Here is a 23,287-nt window from a genome sequence, read left to right as displayed (position 1 = left end):
CACACCTCGTACACACACGGCTCCGCTCCGCACACCTCGTACACACACGGCTCCGCTCTGTACACCTCGTACACACACGGCTCTGCTACATCCACCCTGTAACCCCCTCCTGACCCCACACAGAAACTTCCCCTCATCCAGCACCATGACAACCAGCACAACAGAGTCCTGCAGACACTGAGGCCCCTGATCATGTGACCCCTGGCTCCTCCCCTCCTGTGACCTCATCACAGGTCCTGTGCGCACAGAGCAGCCATATATGTGGTGTGCGGCTCTGCAGGTGGAGGTAGGTGCTGGAGATTCCTCATTACTGGGCGGGGGCAGGGGGCAGGGGGCAGTAACCCCTCCATTCCCGGAGATAGTGCCCCCAGCTCTGCCATGTGTATATGTACAGTAATAGAACGCTGGCTGTGCTCATGTATACAGGGGAGGGCGCTCTGGTTTGGGGACAGATGACGCTTTCTCTTTCCCTTGGAGATGGAGTTTGATGTTGGACTAGAACATAATATAAAACATGAAGTCTTTGAGAGTTTCCTAAGAGAAGCTATGCTGGAGCATTTCAATAAAAATAACCTTATGACCCAGCATCAACATGGGTTTATGAGAGATCGGTCCTGTCAGACTAATCTGGTCAACCTGTATGAGGAAGTAAGTTCCAGAATGGACCTGGGTAATACCATGGATGTTATCTACAGTACAGACCAAAACTTTGGACACAACTTCTCATTTAAAGATTTTTCTGTATTTTCATGACTATAAAAATTGTAAATTCACACTGAAGGCATCAAAACTATGAATTAACACATGTGGAATTATATACTTAACCCCTCTGTGACCTTAGACGTACTATCCCGTCGAGGTGCCCTGGGCTTATCTGACCCTGGACGGGATAGTACGTCATAGCCGATCGGCCGCGCTCACGGGGGGAGCGCGGCCGATCGCGGCCGGGTGTCAGCTGCTTATCGCAGCTGACATCCGGCACTATGTGCCAGGAGCGGTCACGGACCGCCCCCGGCACATTAACCCCTGGCACACCACGATCAAAGATGATCGCGATGTGCCGGCGGTGCAGGGAAGCACCGCGCAGGGAGGGGGCTCCCTGCGGGCTTCCCTGAGCCCCCCGCAGCAACGCGATGTGATCGCGTTGCTGCGAGGGTCTCCTCACCTCCCTCCCTGCTCGAGCCCCGGATCCAAGATGGCCGCGGATCCGGGTCCTGCAGGGAGGGAGGTGGCTTCACAGAGCCTGCTCAGAGCAGGCACTGTGAAGGCTGCAGCGCTGCATGTCAGATCAGTGATCTGACAGAGTGCTGTGCAAACTGTCAGATCACTGATCTGTGATGTCCCCCCCTGGGACAAAGTAAAAAAGTAAAAAAAAAATTTTCCAAATGTGTAAAAAAAATTAAAAAAAATATTCCAAAATAATGAAAAAAAAAAAAAAATATTATTCCCATAAATACATTTCTTCATCTAAATAAAAAAAAAAAACAATAAAAGTACACATATTTAGTATCGCCGCGTCCGTAACGACCCGACCTATAAAACTGTCCCACTAGTTAACCCCTTCAGTAAACACCGTAAGAAAAAAAAAAAAAAAACGAGGCAAAAAACAACGCTTTATTATCATACCGCCGAACAAAAAGTGGAATAACACGCGATCAAAAGGACAGATATAAATAACCATGGTACCGCTGAAAGCGTCATATTGTCCCGCAAAAAAAGAGCCGCCATACAGCATCATCAGCAAAAAAATAAAAAAGTTATAGTCCTGAGAATAAAGCGATGCAAAAATAATTATTTTTTCTGTAAAATAGTTTTTATCGTATAAAAGCACCAAACCATAAAAAAATGATATAAATGAGGTATCGCTGTAATCGTACTGACCCGAAGAATAAAACTGATTTATCAATTTTACCAAACGCGGAACGGTATAAACGCCTCCCCCAATAGAAGTTCATGAATAGCTGGCTTTTGGTCATTCTTCCTCACAAAAATCGGAATAAAAAGCGATCAAAAAATGTCACGTGCCCAAAAATGTTTTCAATAAAAACGTCAACTCGTCCCGCAAAAAACAAGACCTCACATGACTCTGTGGACCAAAATATGGAAAAATTATAGCTCTCAAAATGTGGTATTGCAAAAAATATTTTTTGCAATAAAAAGGGTCTTTCAGTGTGTGACGGCTGCCAATCATAAAAATCCGCTAAAAAACTCGCTATAAAAGTAAATCAAACCCCCCTTCATCACCCCCTTAGTTAGGGAAAAATAAAAAAAAATGTATTTATTTCCATTTTCCCGCTAGGGCTAGGGCTAGGGTTAGGGCTAGGGTTAGGGCTAGGGTTAGGGTTAGGGCTAGGGTTAGGGCTAGGGTTAGGGCTAGGGTTAGGGTTAGGGCTAGGGTTAGGGCTAGGGTTAGGGTTAGGGTTGGGGCTACAGTTAGGGTTGGGGCTAAAGTTAGGGTTAGGGTTTAGATTACATTTACAGTTGGGAATAGGGTTGGGATTAGGGTTAGGGGTGTGTCAGGGTTAGAGGTGTGGTTAGGGTTACCGTTGGAATTAGGGTTAGGGGTGTGTTTAGATTAGGGTTTCAGTTATAATTGGGGGGTTTCCACTGTTTCGGCACATCAGGGGCTCTCCAAACACGACATGGCGTCCGATCTCAATTCCAGCCAATTCTGCGTTGAAAAAGTAAAACAGTGCTCCTTCCCTTCCGAGCTCTCCTGTGTGCCCAAACAGGGGTTTACCCCAACATATGGGGTATCAGCGTACTCAGGACAAATTGGACAACAACTTTTGGGGTCCAATTTCTCCTGTTACCCTTGGGAAAATACAAAACTGGGGGCTAAAAAATAATTTTTGTGGGAAAACAAAAAGATTTTTTATTTTCACGGCTCTGCGTTATAAACTGTAGTGAAACACTTGGGGGTTCAAAGTTCTCACAACACATCTAGATAAGTTCATTGAGGGGTCTAGTTTCCAATATGGGGTCACTTGTGGGGGGTTTCTACTGTTTAGGTACATTAGGGGCTCTGCAAACGCAATGTGACGCCTGCAGACCAATCCATCTAAGTCTGCATTCCAAATGATGCTCCTTCCCTTCCGAGCCCTCCCATGCGCCCAAACGGTGGTTCCCCCCCACATATCGGGTATCAGCGTACTCAGGACAAATTGGACAACAACATTTAGGGTCCAATTTCTCCTGCTAACCTTGGAAAAATACAAAACTGGGGGCTAAAATATAATTTTTGTGGAAAAAAAAATATTTTTTATTTGCATGGCTCTGCGTTATAAACTGTAGTGAAATACTTGGGGCTTCAAAGCTCTCACAACACATCAAGATGAGTTCCTTAGGGGGTCTACTTTCCAAAATGGTGTCACTTGTGGGGGGTTTCTACTGTTTAGGTACATTAGGGGCTCTGCAAACGCAATGTGACGCCTGCAGACCATTCCATCTAAGTCTGCATTCCAAATGGCGCTCCTTCCCTTCCGAACCCTCCCATGCGCCCAAACGGTGGTTCCCCCCCCACATATGGGGTATCAGTGTACTCAGGACAAATTGGACAACAACTTTTGGGGTCCAATTTCTCCTGTTACCCTAGGGAAAATACAAAACTGGGGGCTAAAAAATAATTTTTGTGGGAAAAAAATTTTGTTTTATTTTTATGGCTCTGCATTATAAACTTCTGTGAAGCCCTTGGTGGGTCAAAGTGCTCACCACACATCCAGATAAGTTCCTTAGGGGGTCTACTTTCCAAAATGGTGTCACTTGTGGGGGGTTTCAATGTTTAGGCACATCAGTGGCTCTCCAAACGCAACATGGCGTCCCATCTCAATTCCTGTCAATTTTGCATTGAAAAGTCAAACGGCGCTCCTTCCCTTCCGAGCTCTCCCATGCGCCCAAACAGTGGTTTACTGCCACATATGGGGTATCGGCGTACTCGGGACAAATTGGACAACAACTTTTGAGGTCCAATTTCTTCTCTTACCCTTGGAAAAATAAAAAATTGGGGGCAAAAATATAATTTTTGTGAAAAAATATGATTTTTTATTTTTACGGTTCTGCATTATAAACTTCTGTGAAGCACTTGGTGGGTCAAAGTGCTCACCACACCTCTAGATAAGTTCCTTAGGGGGTCTACTTTCCAAAATGGTGTCACTTGTGGGGGGTTTCAATGTTTAGGCACATCAGTATCTCTCCAAACGCAACATGGCGTCCCATCTCAATTTCTGTCAATTTTGCATTGAAAAGTCAAACTGCGCTCCTTCCCTTCCGAGCTCTCCCATGCGCCCAAACAGTGGTTTACTGCCACATATGGAGTATCAGCGTACTCAGGACAAATTGGACAACAACTTTTTGGGTCCAATTTCTCCTGTTACCCTTGGTAAAATAAAACAAATTGGAGCTGAAGTAAATTTTTTGTGTAAAAAAGTTAAATGTTCATTTTTATTTAAACATTCCAAAAATTCCTATTAAACACCTGAAGGGTTAATAAACTTCTTGAATGTGGTTTTGAGCACCTTGAGGGGTGCAGTTTTTAGAATGGTGTCACACTTGGGCATTTTCTATCATATAGACCCCTCAAAATGACTTCAAATGAGACGTGGTCCCTAAAAAAAAATGGTGTTGTAAAAATGAGAAATTGCTGGTCAACTTTTAACCCTTATAACTCCCTAACAAAAAAAAAAATTGGTTCCAAAATTATGCTGATGTAAAGGAGACATGTGGGAAATGTTACTTATTAAGTATTTTGTGTGACATATCTCTGTGATTTAATTGCATAAAAATTCAAAGTTTGAAAATTGCGAAATTTTCAAAATTTTCGCCAAATTTCCGTTTTTTTCACAAATAAACGCAGGTACTATCAAATAAATTTTACCACTATCATGAAGTACAATATGTCACGAGAAAACAATGTCAGAATCACCAGGATCCGTTGAAGCGTTTCGGAGTTATAACCTCATAAAGGGACAGTGGTCAGAATTGTAAAAATTGGCCTGGTCATTAACGTGCAAACCACCCTTGGGGGTAAAGGGGTTAACAAAAAAGTGTGAAACAACTGAAATTATGTCTTATATTCTAGGTTCTTCAAAGTAGCCACCTTTTGCTTTGATGACTGCTTTGCACACTCTTGGCATTCTCTTGATGAGCTTCAAGAAGTAGTCACCGGGAATGTTCTTCCAACAATCTTGAATGAGTTCCCAGAGATGCTTAGAACTTGTTGGCCTTTTTGCCTTCACTCTGCGGTCCAGCTCAACCCAAACCATCTCGATTGGGTTCAGGCTTGGTGACTGTGGAGGGCGTGGCACCCCATCACTCTCCTTCTTTGTCAAGTAGCCCTTACACAGCCTGGAGGTGTGTTTGGGGTCATTGTCCTGTTGAAAGATAAATGATGGTCCAACTAAGCGCAAACCGGATGGAATAGCATGCCGCTGCAAGATGCTGTGGTAGCCATGCTGGTTCAGTATGCCTTCAATTTGGAATAAATCTCCAACAGTGTCTCCAGCAAAGCACCCCCATACCATCACACCTCCTCCTCCATGCTTCACAGTGGGAACAAGGCATGTAGAGGCCATCCGTTCACCTTTTCTGCGTCGCACAAAGACACGGTGGTTGGAACCAAAGATCTCAAATTTGGACTCATCAGACCAAAGCACAGATTTCCACTGGTCTAATGTCCATTCCTTGTGTTCTTTAGCCCAAACAAGTATCTTCTGCTTGTTGCCTGTCCTTAGCAGTGGTTTCCTAGCAGCTATTTTACCATGAAGGCCTGCTGCACAAAGTCTCCTCTTAACAGTTGTTGTAGAGATGTGTCTGCTGCTAGAACTCTGTGTGGCATTGACCTGGTCTCTAATCTGAGCTGCTGTTAACCTGCTATTTCTGAGGCTGGTGACGCAGATAAACTTCTCCTCAGAAGCAGAGGTGACTCTTGGTCTTCTTTTCCTGGGGCGGTCCTCATGTGAGCCAGTTTCTTTGTAGCGCCTGATGGTTTTTGCCACTGCACTTGGGAACGCTTTCAAAGTTTTCCCGATTTTTCTTACTGACTGACCTTCATTTCTTAAAGTAATGATGGCCACTCGTTTTTCTTTACTTAGCTGCTTTTTTCTTGCCATAATACAAATTCTAACAGTCTATTCAGTAGGACTATCAGCTGTGTATCCACCAGACTTCTGCACAACACAACTGATGGTCCCAACCCCATTTATAAGGCAAGAAATCCCACTTATTAAACCTGACAGGGAACAACTGTGAAGTGAAAACCATTTACGGTGACTACCTCTAGAAGCTCATCAAGGGAAAGCCAAGACTGTGCAAAGCAGTCATCAGAGCAAAAGGTGGCTACTTTGAAGAACCTAGAATATAAGACGTATTTTCAGTTGTTTCACACTTCTTTAAGTATATAATTCCACATGTGTTAATTCTTAGTTTTGATGCCTTCAGTGTGAATTAAAAATTTTCATAGTCATGAAAATACAGAAAAATCTTGAAATGAGAAGGTGTGTCCAAACTTTTGGTTTGTACTGTATATGGACTTTTCAAATGCATTTACTGTAATACGGTGCCACATTAAGGGCTAGTACATAAAATGAGAATAATGGGACTAGGAGAAAATATGTTTAATAGGTTTAACAATGGACTCAATGTTAACCCTCCGTCACATACAATATTCGGACTAACGAGTTCACATACAATGTGCCTGTCAGGCGCCTGCTGGAAAAATACCTATAATATCTAATGTTTGCAATTTCAGTGCTCTAAAAGTGATCAGTGACCTTCATAGGGATGTAATAAAAGAGACTACACATAATCAGTTGCAAAAAAAACCATTTACTTAACATAAAACTAATAACTATGAAATACAAACTTTTCAAAACTCCCGCCAAATAGTCCCCAGTTCGACTCTCTCAAAAAAATGTACAAAGAAAATTTTTGAACACAAACTTAATTTTAAGGTACCTTAAGTACTATTAGAAACATATTCAATCAGAAGTAGATGCTGAGGTTTCCCCAGAAAAGTCACACTTGCAGAGCAAATAGCAAGAATTACACACCATTTTTGCATGTGTCAGGCAAATTGCTTTATGACATTTGAGACATTCATAATTTGAAAGCCTTCTGGTTCCGCGTTCCGTTTGGCAGGTGGTGCATCTCCTTCTTTTGTGAGGTGGTGCAGATGGTGACTTTTCACCATCATCTTCTGGGCGGAACCTTTTGAGCTGAACTTGAAGGCGAGAGGGGATACCGATTGTTTTCACGCTTCTCCTGCGTAGCTCTCCAAGTACTAGTTCATGGGCCAATTTTTTCAGATACAATCGTCTACGGAGTGGTTCAAGCTTGTTTTCAAGATAAATTACTTGTGAATTTATACCACCCAAATTCAACATAGCAAAAAATATGACCATTGGCCAGCGTTTGATGTTTCTGCTGACGTTGAAAGTGGAGCACATCTGATCTGCTGTATCCACACCCCCTTTGGTGGCATTGTAAAATGTAATTATCTCCGGGTTTTTTTCTGCCCCAGTCCCAGGATCGATGGCAGCATCATCATGAAGTGTTGATAGAAGAAGTACGATTTTTTTGGCATGTGGTACATAGGAAACTAAAGCCTTTCCATTATGGAATGCAAACATACTGCTGTACTGTTGTCTCTCTTTCACACTTACAAACTGTGGCGGCAATTCCCTTTTGTTTTTTCTTACAGTTCCCACATATGACAGCTTCTGAATTTTCAGATAATCAATCAGATCACAACTTGTAAACCAATTGTCAGCTGTAATATTGCAACCCGATCCAAATAAGGGTTCAGCCAGTCTTTTTACAACATCAATGGATTTGTTGCTCACACAGTATGGACCTTCTGGTTGTTTTCCTGCATAAACTTCCAGGTTGTAAGTGTAGGTCTTACTGGCATCAACAAGGGCATACATTTTTATTCCATATTTGTTTGGCTTTGATGGAATATATTGACGAAAGGCACATCTACCACGAAAACCAGGGAGCATTTCGTCAATAGTGAGATTCTCTCCAGGGTAATAACTTTGTTTACAGTTTACAACAAATCTTTGAAATATATCACGAATTGGAGCAAGTCGGTCATGTGTTTTGCGTTCGGTTCGGGTAGTTCTGTCGTCAAACCGAAGGCAACGAATTAGAATCTTGAATCTGTTTATGGACATAACAAGGCTAAATTTTTCAACTCCATCCCGATCTTTACCCCAAAGTTCCTCCAAACTTTGTCTATTTGCCCTATAAGCTCCTGCAAGGTACAGTAATCCAAAAAAAGCACGCAGTTCTATTTCATCTGTGGGCTTGATGGTTCTGTTGCAGATGTACTTGTCCTTTATAATGTCTATATATTGGTTGGTATATGTGACAATAGAGTCCAGAATGTCATCTGTAAATATACTGTTCCAGCATTCAACTGCAGTTTTTGCATTACGTGCAGTTCCTATTACTGCAGGAAGGTGAGTAATAATGTTTAAAGGTTCCCTACGTTTTTTCTGGAATGGCTTCTTGTTCCATTTAGTATTTTTATCTTTTCCAATATAATATGATCCAACTTCTTCATCCTCACCACTGTCACCATCTTGCTCTGTTTCAGAATCCAGGACACATTCTTCCACCTCATCATGAGAATCAATCTCACTTTCCTCTCCTAAATCCTCATTCAGTGTGAGGTCTCTATCATCTAACAGCATGTTTGTTACTTCCTCAACATCAAGTTGTTTGGATAAATTGTACATTTTCCTCTCCATTTCAGCAGATAATCTGAAGCAAGAGAAGGAATATGTTAGGGAACTACTGTATATGCCTGAGCAGCACACTTTCTTTTATAAAATCTCCCTTATTTCTATGAAATATCCTCACATTTTGTGCTATACATTCATAAAACAAGCTAAATAAACTATTGTGATGAATAAAAACATAAAATACCAACCTTACTGAATGTGACGTATTCACATACAATGAGCCTGAGAGATCTGTGCAGCTATATCCTCTCCCCTGAAGCTCTGAAATCCAACTGTGATATCAGGTTTCACAGACCTTCAAGAGACAGGAGACTACCTGGAGGGAGGGGATTTCCTCACAATCTGGTGAGGAAGGAGAAATGAAAGTAAAAGAGAAGCGCCTGTCAGATCAGTTGTATGTGACGGAGGGTTAAGAAGCAGAGGCTTATTATTGAAGGTGCACACTCTGATTGGGCAACAGTTAACAGTATGGTACCCCAGGGGTTAGTATTGCATCCTTTTCTTTTTAACATATTTACTAATCATCTTGTAAGGGTCATAAAGAGTAGACATGAGTGAACATCGTCGGCTCCTTCCTTATTCGGCAAGCTAAAGCTCTTACCAAAGAAGCTGCAGAGGGAACCCGGATACCTGGAGCGCTCCCGATAATCAGCTGTTCGGCGCCACAGCTGCATGTCATGCGGCTATGTGATAGTCACAACACAAGCATGGAAAGCTTGTGTGTTGTGACTGTCACACAGCCACGACACATGTAGCTGCTTATCGGGAGCGTTACAGGTATCAAGGTTCCCGATGCAGCTTCTTCGAAAGTGCTATAGCTTGCCGAATAAGGATGAAGCCGATGATGTTCGCTCATCTCTAATAAAGAGTAAAATTACTCAATAAAATTAAATTATATGAAAAAAATAACAAAGAATAAAATTACAATATTTACAACTGATACTTAGCTTTCTAAGCTAAGGTCATCAACACAGAGGAGATAAATATTATAGATGGATTTTTGTCAGCTGGAGGCTTGGGCTTAGAAATTGCAACTGAAGTTTAATGTAGCTAAATATAAGGTCACAAACTTAAGCTAGGAAATAAAATGTAGAATTATGTACTAAGTGGTACAACAATAGGCGTGTGAGTGGACGGCAAACTCAACTTTAGTGACCAATGCCCTGCAGCTGCTACCAAGGCAAATAAAATAATTGGATGCATTAAAACAGGAACAGATTCTCATTATGTGAATACAGCTTTGCCTCTATACAAGTCATTAGTGCGGCCACATTTAGAATACTCCATACAGTTTAGATCTTCGGTGTCTAAGAAGGACAAAGCTGAACTACAGCGGGTACAGACAAGTGCAGCCAAGATTATTAAAGGAATGGATGGACTACAATACCAAGAGAGGTGTGCAGAAAATGGGGGGATTTAAATGGCAGGTAACAGCTGTAACCGGACACCTGCCTCAGCAGGTGGTCCATCCCCTCCAGCTAGTATCCAGGTTCATACAGGATGACCACCTGTGAGGTCCACACTGTGTGACTGCTTCATTCAAACTTCCTGCAATCAGATAGGATTTTGTAAGGAGATTTAAGGAGAATATGGAATTATTGCACATATTAGCCACTCAGCTGTTATATTTTTTAGATCTCTGGAATGGGCCAAACGCCTTCCAGGGTCTTAATCCATTCTAGAACCACAGCATGGGTAGATATGCAAAATGGCTAGTAGAAGCCAGGTAGCAAATTCATGTTTGGTCTCCAAGTGTAAAGGTACTGTCACACTAGACGATATCGCTAGCGATCCGTGACGTTGCAGCGTCCTCGCTAGCGATATCGTCCAGTGTGACAGGCAGCAGCGATCAGGCCCCTGCTGGGAGATCGCTGGTCGGGGAAGAAAGTCCAGAACTTTATTTCGTCTCTGGACTCCCCGTAGACATCGCTGAATCGGCGTGTGTGACACCGATTCAGCGATGTCTTTGCTGGTAACCAGGGTAAACATCGGGTAACTAAGCGCAGGGCCGCGCTTAGTAACCCGATGTTTACCCTGGTTACCATCCTAAAAGTAAAAAAACAAACACTACATACTTACCTACAGCCGTCTGTCCTCCAGCGCTGTGCTCTGCTCTCCTCCTGCTCTGGCTGTGAGCGTCGGTCAGCCGGAAAGCAGAGCAGTGACGTCACCGCTCTGCTTTCTGGCTGCCCGGCGCTCACAGCCAGACCAGAGAAGCAGAGCGCCGAGGACAGACAGCAGAAGGTAAGTATGTAGCGTTTGTTTTTTTACTTTTTAGGATGGTAGCCAGTGTAAACATCGGGTTACTAAGCGCGGCCCTGCGCTTAGTTACCCGATGTTTACCCTGGTTACCGGGGACCTCGGGATCGTTGGTCGCTGGAGAGCGGTCTGTGTGACAGCTCTCCAGCGACCAAACAGCGACGCTGCAGCGATCCGGATCGTTGTCGGTATCGCTGCAGCGTCGCTATGTGTGACGGTACCTTAATGGGGTCCCGGTCGGATTCGATGCCACCAGAACCACTGCTCTATGACCTTCCGCTGGGAAGTTATAATCTCACATAGGGTTTGGGAGAGTTAGCTACAAACTCCCAGGAGAGGAGGACAAAAACCATTATTAATATTTGCCAAATGCCAGATTAATGAGTGAGAATGTTTTAAGGCATTTTTATTACTTAAAGCAAAGTCAAAGTTTACATGCATTTCATTAGTATTTGGTACCATTGCCCTTAACTTGAATGACTTGGGTCGCCTTGCTCTCACCTGCCTTTTCAGTTTTGCCCATAAATTTTCAATAGGATTGAGATCAGGGCTTTGTTATTGCCACTCTAAAACATTGACTTTGCTATTCTGAAGCCACTTTTTTACCATTTTGGCAGTGTGCTTCGGGTCATTGTCCATTTGGAAAACCCATTTCTGCCCAAGCTGTAACTTTCTGTGTGATGTATTTAGATGTTGCTTCAGTATTGCCACATAATCTTCTTTTCTCATGATGCCATCTTTTTTGTGAAGTGCACCAGTCCCTCCCGGCGCAAAAGAAACCCACGACATGATGCTGTCACCCCTGTGTTTCACAGTTAGAATGGCGTTCTTAGGGTTACAAGCTTCTCCTTTTTTCCTCCAAACGTAAGGATGGTCATTATGCCCATTATGCATCACTGTCTTCACCTCCTCATAGATGTGAATCTTCATCCTCCCGGGACTTCTTTGAAGAGACATAATCCACTGGCACTTGCCTATCCAACAAAATCAGTTTACGTAAGGTCACTGACGGACACATAGTGGATAGGAGATAAGTATCTCAGAGGTGCATATCCTCTGTGATATAAGCCTGGAGCAATGCTCTAGTACACATAGTACTAAGAGGGGTTAATCGGCCATCTTAGGCCCAGTTCTAATTGTGAGCAGCTGAAGAGTCAGGGTGGGTAGGCTGCTCATCATATCTCCAGCCCCTGGATGTGGTTCACACTGTAAAGTGGGACCTGTATATCTGATACATGTTTCTGTGTATGAAGGTCACTAGACCTTCAGGATTGTGTGGTTTTGCAAAAGGACTAAGAAGCTGGACTCTAATCCTAGTGGGCGAGCCCGGACTATTGTATGGACTGTTTGCTTTATGTTTCACTTTTGCAGTACAAAGGCTGTACTTAAGTTTTCCTGTGATGTGGTTTATGGGGACTGAAATAAACCAGCCGGACTTTATATAGAAATGGTTCCTGTAATACTTCAGATTGCTCACAGGGAGTAGCATCGTTAAAACCACCGAATTTCTTCATCACGATCTAATTTGTGTGAACTTCCTTGAACTTCTCTATTCATTCATACAAAGTTCTTCACGGCAAAACACTTTTTCTATACTGTACACCAAGTCTTTGATAAATATCGGATCCAGACATACCCTCAGACCACAAAAAATGAATCACAGCACACTGCTGTACTCTCGTGCAAATCAGAAGTGAGAAAGCCAATGTTTCTTGCATTGCTGTCACAAATAAACTGGCGTTACCTATTCAAATCTTCACTGAAGTGATTGGGGAGACAGCGATTTCATATGGAATCACAGTGAACAGAAGTGTGTCTTTTTTTTATTTTTATTTTTTATTTCTAAACCATTTGAAGAGAAAGACAAACATCTATAGTTCTGTGTATAACTAATTGGGAACCAGTGGATTAGGACTAGAAATTAGTGAATCTGTTGAAATGTCAATGTTTTCTTTTTCTTGAATTTAGACATGAAATTCGATTTGCATCACATTTATTTATTGTGAGTTTAATGTGCCCCAATTCCTCGAAAAAACATTTAGAAAATACGGTAATAATTTAAAAAAAAAAAACTGTCCGGCCACAGGTCCCCACTCAGTCCATCACTGGCTCCATCCCTTTCGGTTATGGCCTTCTCAATTTTGCCTTTATTCTTCAATGCAACATCACTAGGTGTCAGGTGACACCATGACACTGCTTGAGGTCTAATCAGCGGCAAAAGAAAAGAAGTACTGACCTGGATGGAGGGAGCCTGAAAGGGACCAGGTTATGAGGTTAAGAGGTGGAACAGGTGAATGTCAAAGTACCGTATTTTTATTTTTGAATCTGTTCCCGGCCTTTAAAAGAATCCAGAAAAATTAGTGGCTATGTGGCTGCCATTTTGCTGAATTCAAGTAAATAGATTGCAAAAAAATTGTGTTCTATTGAATCTGAATTGCTTATGAATTTTTAGACAGATTTGATTTGCTCATGTCAAGTTAGGATTTACAAGTGTAAAGCTGTTGAATAAAACATCTAAATACATGTTAAATCTCTCACCACTCCGATGCTGATGCTCTAATGGACTCTGTCAGTCTATGTTTGCAGTGGTGATGCCAGTAAGTATGATCAGTGATTATGACGTCTACACTTTATATCTTCTGTAATTTTGTTATTACATGAGATTCTTTATGATGTTACATCAGATCATCTTCTCCCCGTTTAGGTCCCTACAATATTGGATCCTCTCGGTGGAGATCTTTTATATAATAATTTTTTTCTAATTGACCCATTAAGGATGGATAGGGACAGGGACAAGATGGCGGAGAGGATATTACACCTCACACTAGAGATCCTCTTCCGGCTTACTGGAGAGGTGAGAGATTCTGATGACGTCCCATTACATCATTCTTATCTATGAGAATAGCAGATGGACAGAATTGGAGGGGTGAGGAATCTGGAAATGTCTGTTGTGAGATTTATTAATGTGCATCTCCATAACCAGGATTACACAGTAGTGAAGAAGACCTGTAGTGAGCACTGTCAGGCCCCTGTGTCTGAGGGTTGGGGAAGACCCGTGAGCCCAATCGCGGTGCCCCCACCTCACCCCCTGATACATGAGGACATCAATGACCAGAAGATCCTAGAACTCACCTACAAGATGGTTGAGCTGCTGACTGGAGAGGTGACACTGCTGGGAATGTTGGGACATTATACAGTAATGCTATGAAGGGATCAGGCGGATAACAATATTATTGTATGTGTCAGGTTCCTATAAGGTGTCAGGATGTCACCGTCTATTTCTCTATGGAGGAGTGGGAGTATGTACAAGGACACACAGATGTGTATAAGGATGTCATGATGGAGGTTCCCCAGCCCCTCACGTCACCAGGTAATAGAAAGGACTAAACCCCTCCATCTTATAATTATCTGTAGTTAGGTCCATATATATTTGGACAGAGACAACATTTTTCTAATTTTGGTTATAGACATTACCACAATTAATTTTAAACAAAACAATTCAGATGCAGTTGAAGATCAGACTTTCAGCTTTCATTTGAGGGTATCCACATTAAAATTGGATGAAGGGTTTAGGAGTTTCAGCTCCTTAACATGTGCCACCCTGTTTTTAAAGGGACCAAAAGTAATTGGACAATTGACTCCAAGGCTATTTCATGGACAGGTGTGGGCAATCCCTTCGCTATGTCATTCTCAATTAAGCAGATAAAAGGCCTGGAGTTGATTTGAGGTGTGGTGCTTGCATTTGGAAGGTTTTGCTGTGAAGTAAACATGCTGTCAAAGGAGCTCTCCATGCAGGTGAAACAAGCCATCCTTAAGCTGCGAAAACAGAAAAGCCCCATCCGAGAAATTGCTACAATATTAGGAGTGGAAAAATCTACAATTTGGTACATCCTGAGAAAGAAAGAAAGCACTGGTGAACTCATCAATGCAAAAAGACCTGGGCGCCCACGGAAGACAAAAGTGGTGGATCATCGCAGAATTATCTTCATGGTGAAGAGAAACCCCTTCACAACAACTAACCAAGTGAACAACACTCTCCAGGAGGTCGGCGTATCAATATCCAAATCTACCATAAAGAGAAGACTGCATGAAAGTAAATACAGAGGGTTCACTGCACGGTGCAAGCCACTGATAAGCATCAAGAATAAAAAGACTAGACTGGACTTTGCTAAAAAGCATCTAAAAAAGCCAGCACAGTTCTGGAAGAACATTCTTTGGACAGATGAAGCCAAGATCAACCTCTACCAGAATGATGGAAAGAGAAAAGTATGGCGAAGGCGTGGTACAGCTCATAATCCAAAGCATACCACATCATCTGTAAAACACGACGGAATCCGTGTGATGGCTTGGGCATGGATGGCTGCCAGTGGCACTGGGTCACTAGTGTTTATTGATGATGTGACACAGGACAGAAGCAGCCGAATGAATTCTGAGGTATTCAGAGCCATACTGTGTGCTCAGATCCAGCCAAATGCAGCCAAACTGATTGGTCGCCGTTTCATACTACAGATGGACAATGACCCAAAACATAAAGCCAAAGCAATCCAGGAGTTTATTAAAGCAAAGAAGTGGAATATTTTTGAATGGCCAAGTCAGTCATCTGATCTCAACCCAATTGAGCATGCATTTCATTTGTTAAAGACTAAACTTCAGACAGAAAGGCCCACAAACAAACAGCAACTGAAAACCACCATAGTGAAGGCCTGGCAGAGCATCAAAAAGGAGGAAACACAGCGTCTGGTGATGTCCATGAGTTCAAGACTTCAGGCAGTCATTGCCAACAAAGGGTATTCAACCAAGTACTAAAAATGAATATTTTATTTAAAATTATTGAATCTGTCCAATTACTTTTGGTCCCTTTTAAAACAGGGTGGCACATGTTAAGGAGCTGAAATTCCTAAACCCTTCATCCAATTTTAATGTGGATACCCTCAAATGAAAGCTGAAAGTCTGAACTTCAACTGCACCAGAATTGTTTTGTTTAAAATTCATTGTGGTAATGTCTATAACCAAAATTAGAAAAATGTTGTCTCTGTCCAAATATATATGGACCTAACTGTATATAAAGAATGAATTTAGTTTCCTGTATGTGTTTTCTCCAGTTCTATCCAGTAAGAGGACAACACCAGAGAGATGTCCCCGTCCTCTTCTTCCACAGGAATGTGAACAAGAAATTCTCAATGTTCCTCGAGATCATCAGGTAGATGGACAGAAGGTGTCATGAGATCTCCTCTATGATGTGTGTAGATGGCTGTGAAGGTCTTGTGTTCAGTCTTGTTTTATCCACAAGTATTATATGTTTTATACTTGTGTAATGAGAACAGTGGAGATGGCAGGATTAGAGATGATCATAGATGTGACTTCTCCATCTGTCTGTGACTTTTACAATATTTGTTTTAGGGTGAAGATCTGACCCATATTAATACTACAGAGACATATGTGAGTAGTGAGGTGCGGTGTAAAGAGGAGATTCCTATATACGACTACCCAGGTGAGTAGTGTCCACTAAATGCTGAGATGTCACAGATTGTTCTCAGATACTGGCTACTACAATTTTACGTTCTTTTCCAATGTGTGTTCTTTCAGTTGTTTAGTGTATATTCTGTCTTCCTAGTCCCAAGAAAGATTATTTGTATCAAAGCTTATATTTGTAATTAAATCCATGGACACAGAGTTGTAGGGTTCACAAATGCCTGCACATTTAAAATGTAGTATGTATCTTTGATCATTGCGAAAACTATAACTAAATATTCCTACTAATAAAATATTAACCGTATAAGCTGGGTTTTTCAGCACATTTATGTGTGCTGAAAATGCCCCCTCAGCTTCCACACAAGTCATTGTCCCAGAAGACAGCGGGGGACGGAGAGTGTCGGAGCAATGGGTGACCGGAGGCAGAAGCCGGCGGCTGCAGCTAAAGCCTGTGTCCGCTGCTAAAAAGAAATGAATATTCACTGCACTTGCAGAGAAAATTCATTGGTCTTATAGCGCGCGCACAGTGTCAGCAGCAATCACCGGCTTCAAAGCATCTGCCAGGCTATCATGGGTGCCCACTTATTAAGGTAATGAATATTCACCTCTCTCCACTCCGATAGGTGTGGAGAGAGGAGAATAGTCATTCCCTTAATGAGCGGGGACACGTGATCGCTCGGCCGCAGGAGCTGCTGGCACTGGAACGAGATGCTGCGAGGGCACGCAGGGAAGGTAAGTAGGATGTTTTTTTTCATGCTTTTTTATGGGGCCATACATACAAGGATGGGAATAAGGAGCCATGCAGACAAGGATGGGAATAAGGAGCCATGCATGGGAGGATGGGAATAAGGAGCCATGCAAACAAGGATGGGAATAACGAGCCATGCATACCAGGATGGGGATGAGTAACCATGCATACGAGAATAAGGATTAGGGGACAATGCATACCCAGCTTATACTCGAGTCAATACGGTTTCCCAGTTTTTTCGAGGCAAATTTCGATGTCTCGGCTTATACTGGGGTCGGTTTATACAAGAGTAAATACGGTACTTGATGATAGGCAAGATTCATTCTCTTTATCCATACTTTCCAGACAGGCTGTGAGATGGACACCACCTAAAATTACTTTATTATGGAAGTGTTCTATATAAAAATGTTATACATATTTTATATAATTGTAAAGTTAAATTATTAAAAAATAATACAGTTTTATTTTTGACAGATGATTGTGTCAGGTGGTCAGGGAGATATGTGATATCTTCAGATTTTAAAGGCGATGATTGTGGTATCACACAACATACATATGAAGAGAAAGCCATTATTCCAGACTTACCATCAACTCTTCCCAACAAAGATCTATCATCTAATCCTTTTATATATGTCCGATTATCAGATTCATCAAAGACTGCTAAGCAAAGTGAAAGTCCCAGAAAGAGTGATGATCATCAAAGAGATATCACAGGGGAGAAGCTGTATTCCTTTCCAGATTATGAGAAACATCATAGTACTAAATCACATTTCGATAGACTGGAGTTTAGTCAAACAAGAGAGAAGCCAATTTTAGATTTGGAATGTGGGAAAAGTTATAGCGATAAATCAAATCTTGTAACACGTCAAAGACTTCCTGTACAGCTGAAGCCATTTTCCTGTTCAGATTGTGAGAAATGTTTTAACGATAAATCACAGCTAGTTAGACATCAGAAAAGTCATACTGGGGAGAAGTCATTTTCATGTTCACAATGTGGGAAATGTTTTCTCCAAAGATCAGATCTTGTTAGACATCAGAGGAGTCACACAGGAGAGAAGCCATTTTCATGTTCAGAATGTTGGTCATGTTTTACAGAAAAATCACATCTTGTTAGACATCAGAGAATTCACACAGGGGAGAAACCATTTTTATGTTCAGAATGTGGGATTTGTTTTACAGAAAAATCACATCTTGTTACACATCAGAGAATTCACACAGGGGAGAAGCCATATTCATGTTCAGAATGTGGGAAACATTTTTGTAGTAAATCTGTTCTTCTAGCACATCAGAGAATTCACACAGGGGAGAAGCCGTTTTTTTGTTCAGAATGTGGAAAATATTTTACAGAGAAATTGGGTCTCGTTAGACATCAAAGAATTCACACAGGGGAGAAGCCATTTTTTTGTTCAGAATGTGGAAAATGTTTTGCAGAGAAATTACGTCTTGTTAGACATAAGAGAAATCACACAAAGGAGAAACTATTTTCAGAATGTGGTAATCATAGCAATAAAGTGTAACTCGTATTTTATGTGTAAGTGATTTCAATATAACCTCACCATAGATTTTTATGAGCAGCAACTATCATCTCCTCACTCTGTGAGCTGGAAAGTCTGTCTTCACTAAAGAAAAATTCTAACAGGAAACTGAGAGTGAATGAGAAATTCAGGAGTAAAATGAGGCATTTTTCTGCAACGAACATAGCTCTTAACCATCCCGGATCCAGCTGGACTGCCCCGATTTAGGGGAGCTGACCTAGCAGGTCAGGGCTATGTCCCAACATTCTGTCATGCTGTCATCATTCCAGGTAAATATATAAAACTTGACTTTTATTTAACCATTAAAATTATCCAGGAACAGAAACTGACTGGTCAGCAAGATAAAATATATAGCGGGACAGACCTATGGATTCATGGACCATAAATAAGGCTTGCCACCAAAAACGCATAGGTCCATCCCACTACCGAATTTATCTTGCTGAGCAATCAGATACTGCTCCTGGAGCAAAGATAGCAATGACAATTCTGGACTAAGAAAATGCTGCTAAAGTCCACTTTATTGATAAGGAAAGTGATTAATCTGCATAATGCAGTTTCCTCCAATTACAACTAGTTTAGTACAAAAAGGATACAGTGCCTCTCAGGGTATGATCAAACAGAAATTGTGGAGGGGCCAAGACACTCCCGCTCCCCCCCAGGATAAGTCACAACCATACTTAGCATCCCTGATGAGATGTTCTACCCAGTCGCCTCTACTCCAGTCAGTGATGCACCTCCCAAGATGTTTCAAAGAAATAAGATTGGATGAAATCGGATGTCAGCAGTAACCTTCAGGTGAGACAGATAGAACTTTGTGTATTTAAGTTTGAGTTCATAAGGCGTTTCTTGACAGAAGAGAATTGAAACCTCTTCCACTGCACCTCCACCAAAATCTCTTGGTACAAATAAATCACGGAATTCTTTAACCCCATTCTGACATTAGACGGGATAGTACGTCATACGTGATCAGCCGCTCTCACGGGGGGAGCACTGCCAATTGCGGCCGGTGTCAGCTGATTATCACAGCTGACACCCGGCACTATGTGCCAGGAGCGGTCACGGACCGGTCACAACACTTTAACCCCTGGAACACTACGATCAAACAAGATCACAGCATTCTGGTGGCATAGGGAAGCATCGTGCAGGGAGTGGGCTCTCTGCGTGCTTCCCTGAGATTCTCAGAACAACGCGATGTGATTGCGTTATTCCGAGGGCCTCCTCCATGCAGGCCCCTGGATCCAAGATGGCCACGGGGTCCTGCTGGGAGGTGGCTTGTCAGTGCCTGCTGAGAGCAGGCGCTGAGAAGCTTTCTACACTTCCTGTCTGATCGCTGATCTGACACAGTGCTCTGCAAAGTGTCAGATCAGCGATCTGAAACTATATAGTTATGTCCCACCTTGGGACAATGTAAAAAAAAAAATTAACGTGTAAAAAATTTTTTTTTAAATTCCTAAATAAATTTAAAAAATATATTTTTCCAAAAATACATTCCTTTATGTAAATTAAAAAACAATAAAAGTACACATATTTAGTATCTCCGCGTCCGTAACGACTCAACCTATAAAACTGTCCCACTAGTTAACTCCTTCAATTATATTTTACTCCCTTTCCACATTATTGGAAGCTACTATTGGGCTTTTTGCATCTTAAAGGGACTCTGTTACCTGAATTTGGAGGGAACAATTTTCAGCCATAGAGGCGAGGTTTTCAGGTGTTTGATTCACCCTTTCCTTACCCGCTGGCTGCATGCTGGCTGCAATATTGGATTGAAGTTCATTCTCTGTCCTCCATAGTACACGCCTGCGCAAGGCAAGATTGCCTTGTGCAGGCATGTACTACGGAGGACAGAGGACAGGAAAGGGTGAATCAAACACCCGAAAACCCCGCCTCTATGGCTGAAAATTGTTCCCTCCAAATTCAGGTGACAGAGTCCCTTTAATCCTCCATACACGTTGGAGGCCTCACAGAAACATGGCTAGCACTCTCTGACACAGCTTCCCCTGCTGCGCTGTTACAGCGGCCTCTATTTCACCCACACCACTCGCCCCGGCAACAGACATAGTGGAGGAGTGGGTCTTCTCCTTTCTTCTAACTGTACCTTTAACCCAATCCCACTTCAGCCCTCCCATATCCTCCCCTCTTTTGAAGTCCACTCTGTCCGAATCTACTCTCCCTCCAACCTCTAAGTGTCCGTCATATACCTCCGGGCCTGGCTTTTTCACTTTCCACTGACATTCCCACTATCATCATGGGTGCCTTCAACATCCCCACTTATACCCTTCAGTCAACAGAATCCAAACTCTTGTCCCTTACTTCATCTTTTCAACTTGCTCAGTGGTCCTCCCCAGCCACCCACACAGACGGACATACATTAACCTGGTCTTCACCTGTCTCTGCTCTCTAACTTCACCACTTCCTCTCTACCTCTATCCAACCACCATCTACTCACTTTATCATCCCTGTCCTCCTCACCGGTCACCCATGTCCAGCAACATGCACACCCCCGCAGAAACCTTGCACACCTAGACACACCACACGCTCTCTGACTCTGTTCTACTACTGGCATCCATATCCTCACTCCACGACAAATAGTGCTACTGCTTTCTACAATGCCACTCCCGCTTCAGCTATTGACGCGTTTGCCCCCTCTCGTTTATGGCAGAGTGTGATGTATCTGTCACGATCAGCTGCGGCCGCAGATGCGGCCCAGCCCATAGACGCCCCCAAGCCGACCAACCTCAGAAGGCGTGGGGCGTGCGTCCCCCGGGGACGAACTACGGACCCTTTAAACCACAGAGGGCAACCCGGCCTACCCGAACTAGGGGAGGGCAGCAACCGGGGTTCTGTGGCAGCTGAGCATGTGGACAAGGAAAGAGACACGTAGGACATGATTACACCGATACTTCAGGTATAGAGAAAGTAAAGTTTACTAAAGCAAAGTCACACAGTACATAAACAAAACATGACGATGTCAGGCTCCCGATTCCACACCTCAGAAGGGTAGCACCCAGTGGACCCCAAGGCACCAACGGATCACCGAGGCACAGATAGGCGGGACATCAGGACCCAGGCAGGACATCAGGGTACATGAGGACATCAGGGTACAGGCAAGACATCAGGATACAGACAGGACATCTGGACACAGGAAAGACATCAGGACACAGGCAGGACATCAGGGAACAGACAGGATATCAGGACATCAGGGTCCATGAGGTCATCAAGACACAGGCAGGACATCAGGGCACAGATAGGACATCTGGACCCAGGGTCATCGGCAGACATCAGACAGGAGTCGTTCAGTTCCGGACATCTGACACGACCTACAGGCACCATGAGAGACATCAGGCTCCAAGCTCCAGACAGCGGTCATCAGGTTCCAGACTGCGGTCGTCAGGCTCCGGGCATCGGACCTAGGAAGGAACTCAAGCGTGATGGTGCAAACACCGCCGTACTGGACATGCGCCAGATGGGGTTAACACCGCATGGTAGTCAGAGCACAGAGTAGTAGATGCTCAGCAGAAACACCGGTTTCAAGAGACTCAAAGTCACTGATGAGGTTTAACAATGATAAATGTAAGGTTATACACATGGGAAGAGGGAATCAATATCACCATTACACACTGAACGGGAAACCACTGGGTAAATCTGACAGGGAGAAGGACTTGGGGATCCTAGTTAATGATAAACTTACCTGGAGCAGCCAGTGCCAGGCAGCAGCTGCCAAGGCAAACAGGATCATGGGGTGCATTAAAAGAGGTCTGGATACACATGATGAGAGCATTATACTGCCTCTGTACAAATCCCTAGTTAGACCGCACATGGAGTACTGTGTCCAGTTTTGGGCACCGGTGCTCAGGAAGGATATAATGGAACTAGAGAGAGTACAAAGGAGGGCAACAAAATTAATAAAGGGGATGGGAGAACTACAATACCCAGATAGATTAGCGAAATTAGGATTATTTAGTCTAGAAAAAAGACGACTGAGGGGCGATCTAATAACCATGTATAAGTATATAAGGGGACAATACAAATATCTCGCTGAGGATCTGTTTATACCAAGGAAGGTGACGGGCACAAGGGGGCATTCTTTGCGTCTGGAGGAGAGAAGGTTTTTCCACCAACATAGAAGAGGATTCTTTACTGTTAGGGCAGTGAGAATCTGGAATTGCTTGCCTGAGGAGGTGGTGATGGCGAACTCAGTCGAGGGGTTCAAGAGAGGCCTGGATGTCTTCCTGGAGCAGAACAATATTGTATCATACAATTATTAGGTTCTGTAGAAGGACGTAGATCTGGGTATTTATTATGATGGAATATAGGCTGAACTGGATGGACAAATGTCTTTTTTCGGCCTTACTAACTATGTTACTATGTTACTATGTTACTGCGAGTGAGGCTCCAGATGCAGAGGGATTCCAGGAACATAATCACAGCAGACACAGTTCAGACAGGATCAGGTACAGGATCAAGGATTCGGGCCTGGATATACCACCTCCAGGACAGGCGACAGAACAGGACAAAACAGGAATCAA

The 23,287-nt window shown here is 43.0% G+C and overlaps 1 protein-coding gene across 1 annotated transcript; it reads left to right on the top strand.

Moving 5' to 3' along the window:
• Positions 1 to 242: 242 nt before the first annotated feature.
• On the top strand, positions 243 to 18,850 carry LOC138663966 (oocyte zinc finger protein XlCOF22-like). The gene is made up of 7 exons (XM_069750356.1): positions 243 to 286; positions 13,708 to 13,857; positions 13,987 to 14,166; positions 14,250 to 14,373; positions 16,106 to 16,203; positions 16,404 to 16,494; positions 17,698 to 18,850. The coding sequence occupies exons 1-7, from the start codon at positions 260 to 262 to the stop codon at positions 18,738 to 18,740; spliced, it is 1,713 nt and encodes a 570-aa protein (XP_069606457.1). The 5' UTR covers positions 243 to 259; the 3' UTR covers positions 18,741 to 18,850.
• Positions 18,851 to 23,287: the final 4,437 nt, after the last annotated feature.

The sequence above is a fragment of the Ranitomeya imitator genome, chromosome 2, assembly GCF_032444005.1.
Source record: "Ranitomeya imitator isolate aRanImi1 chromosome 2, aRanImi1.pri, whole genome shotgun sequence".
NCBI lineage: Eukaryota > Metazoa > Chordata > Amphibia > Anura > Dendrobatidae > Ranitomeya > Ranitomeya imitator.
Note: the sequence above shows the minus strand (reverse complement) of the source record. Positions and strands in the feature narration are given on the sequence as shown.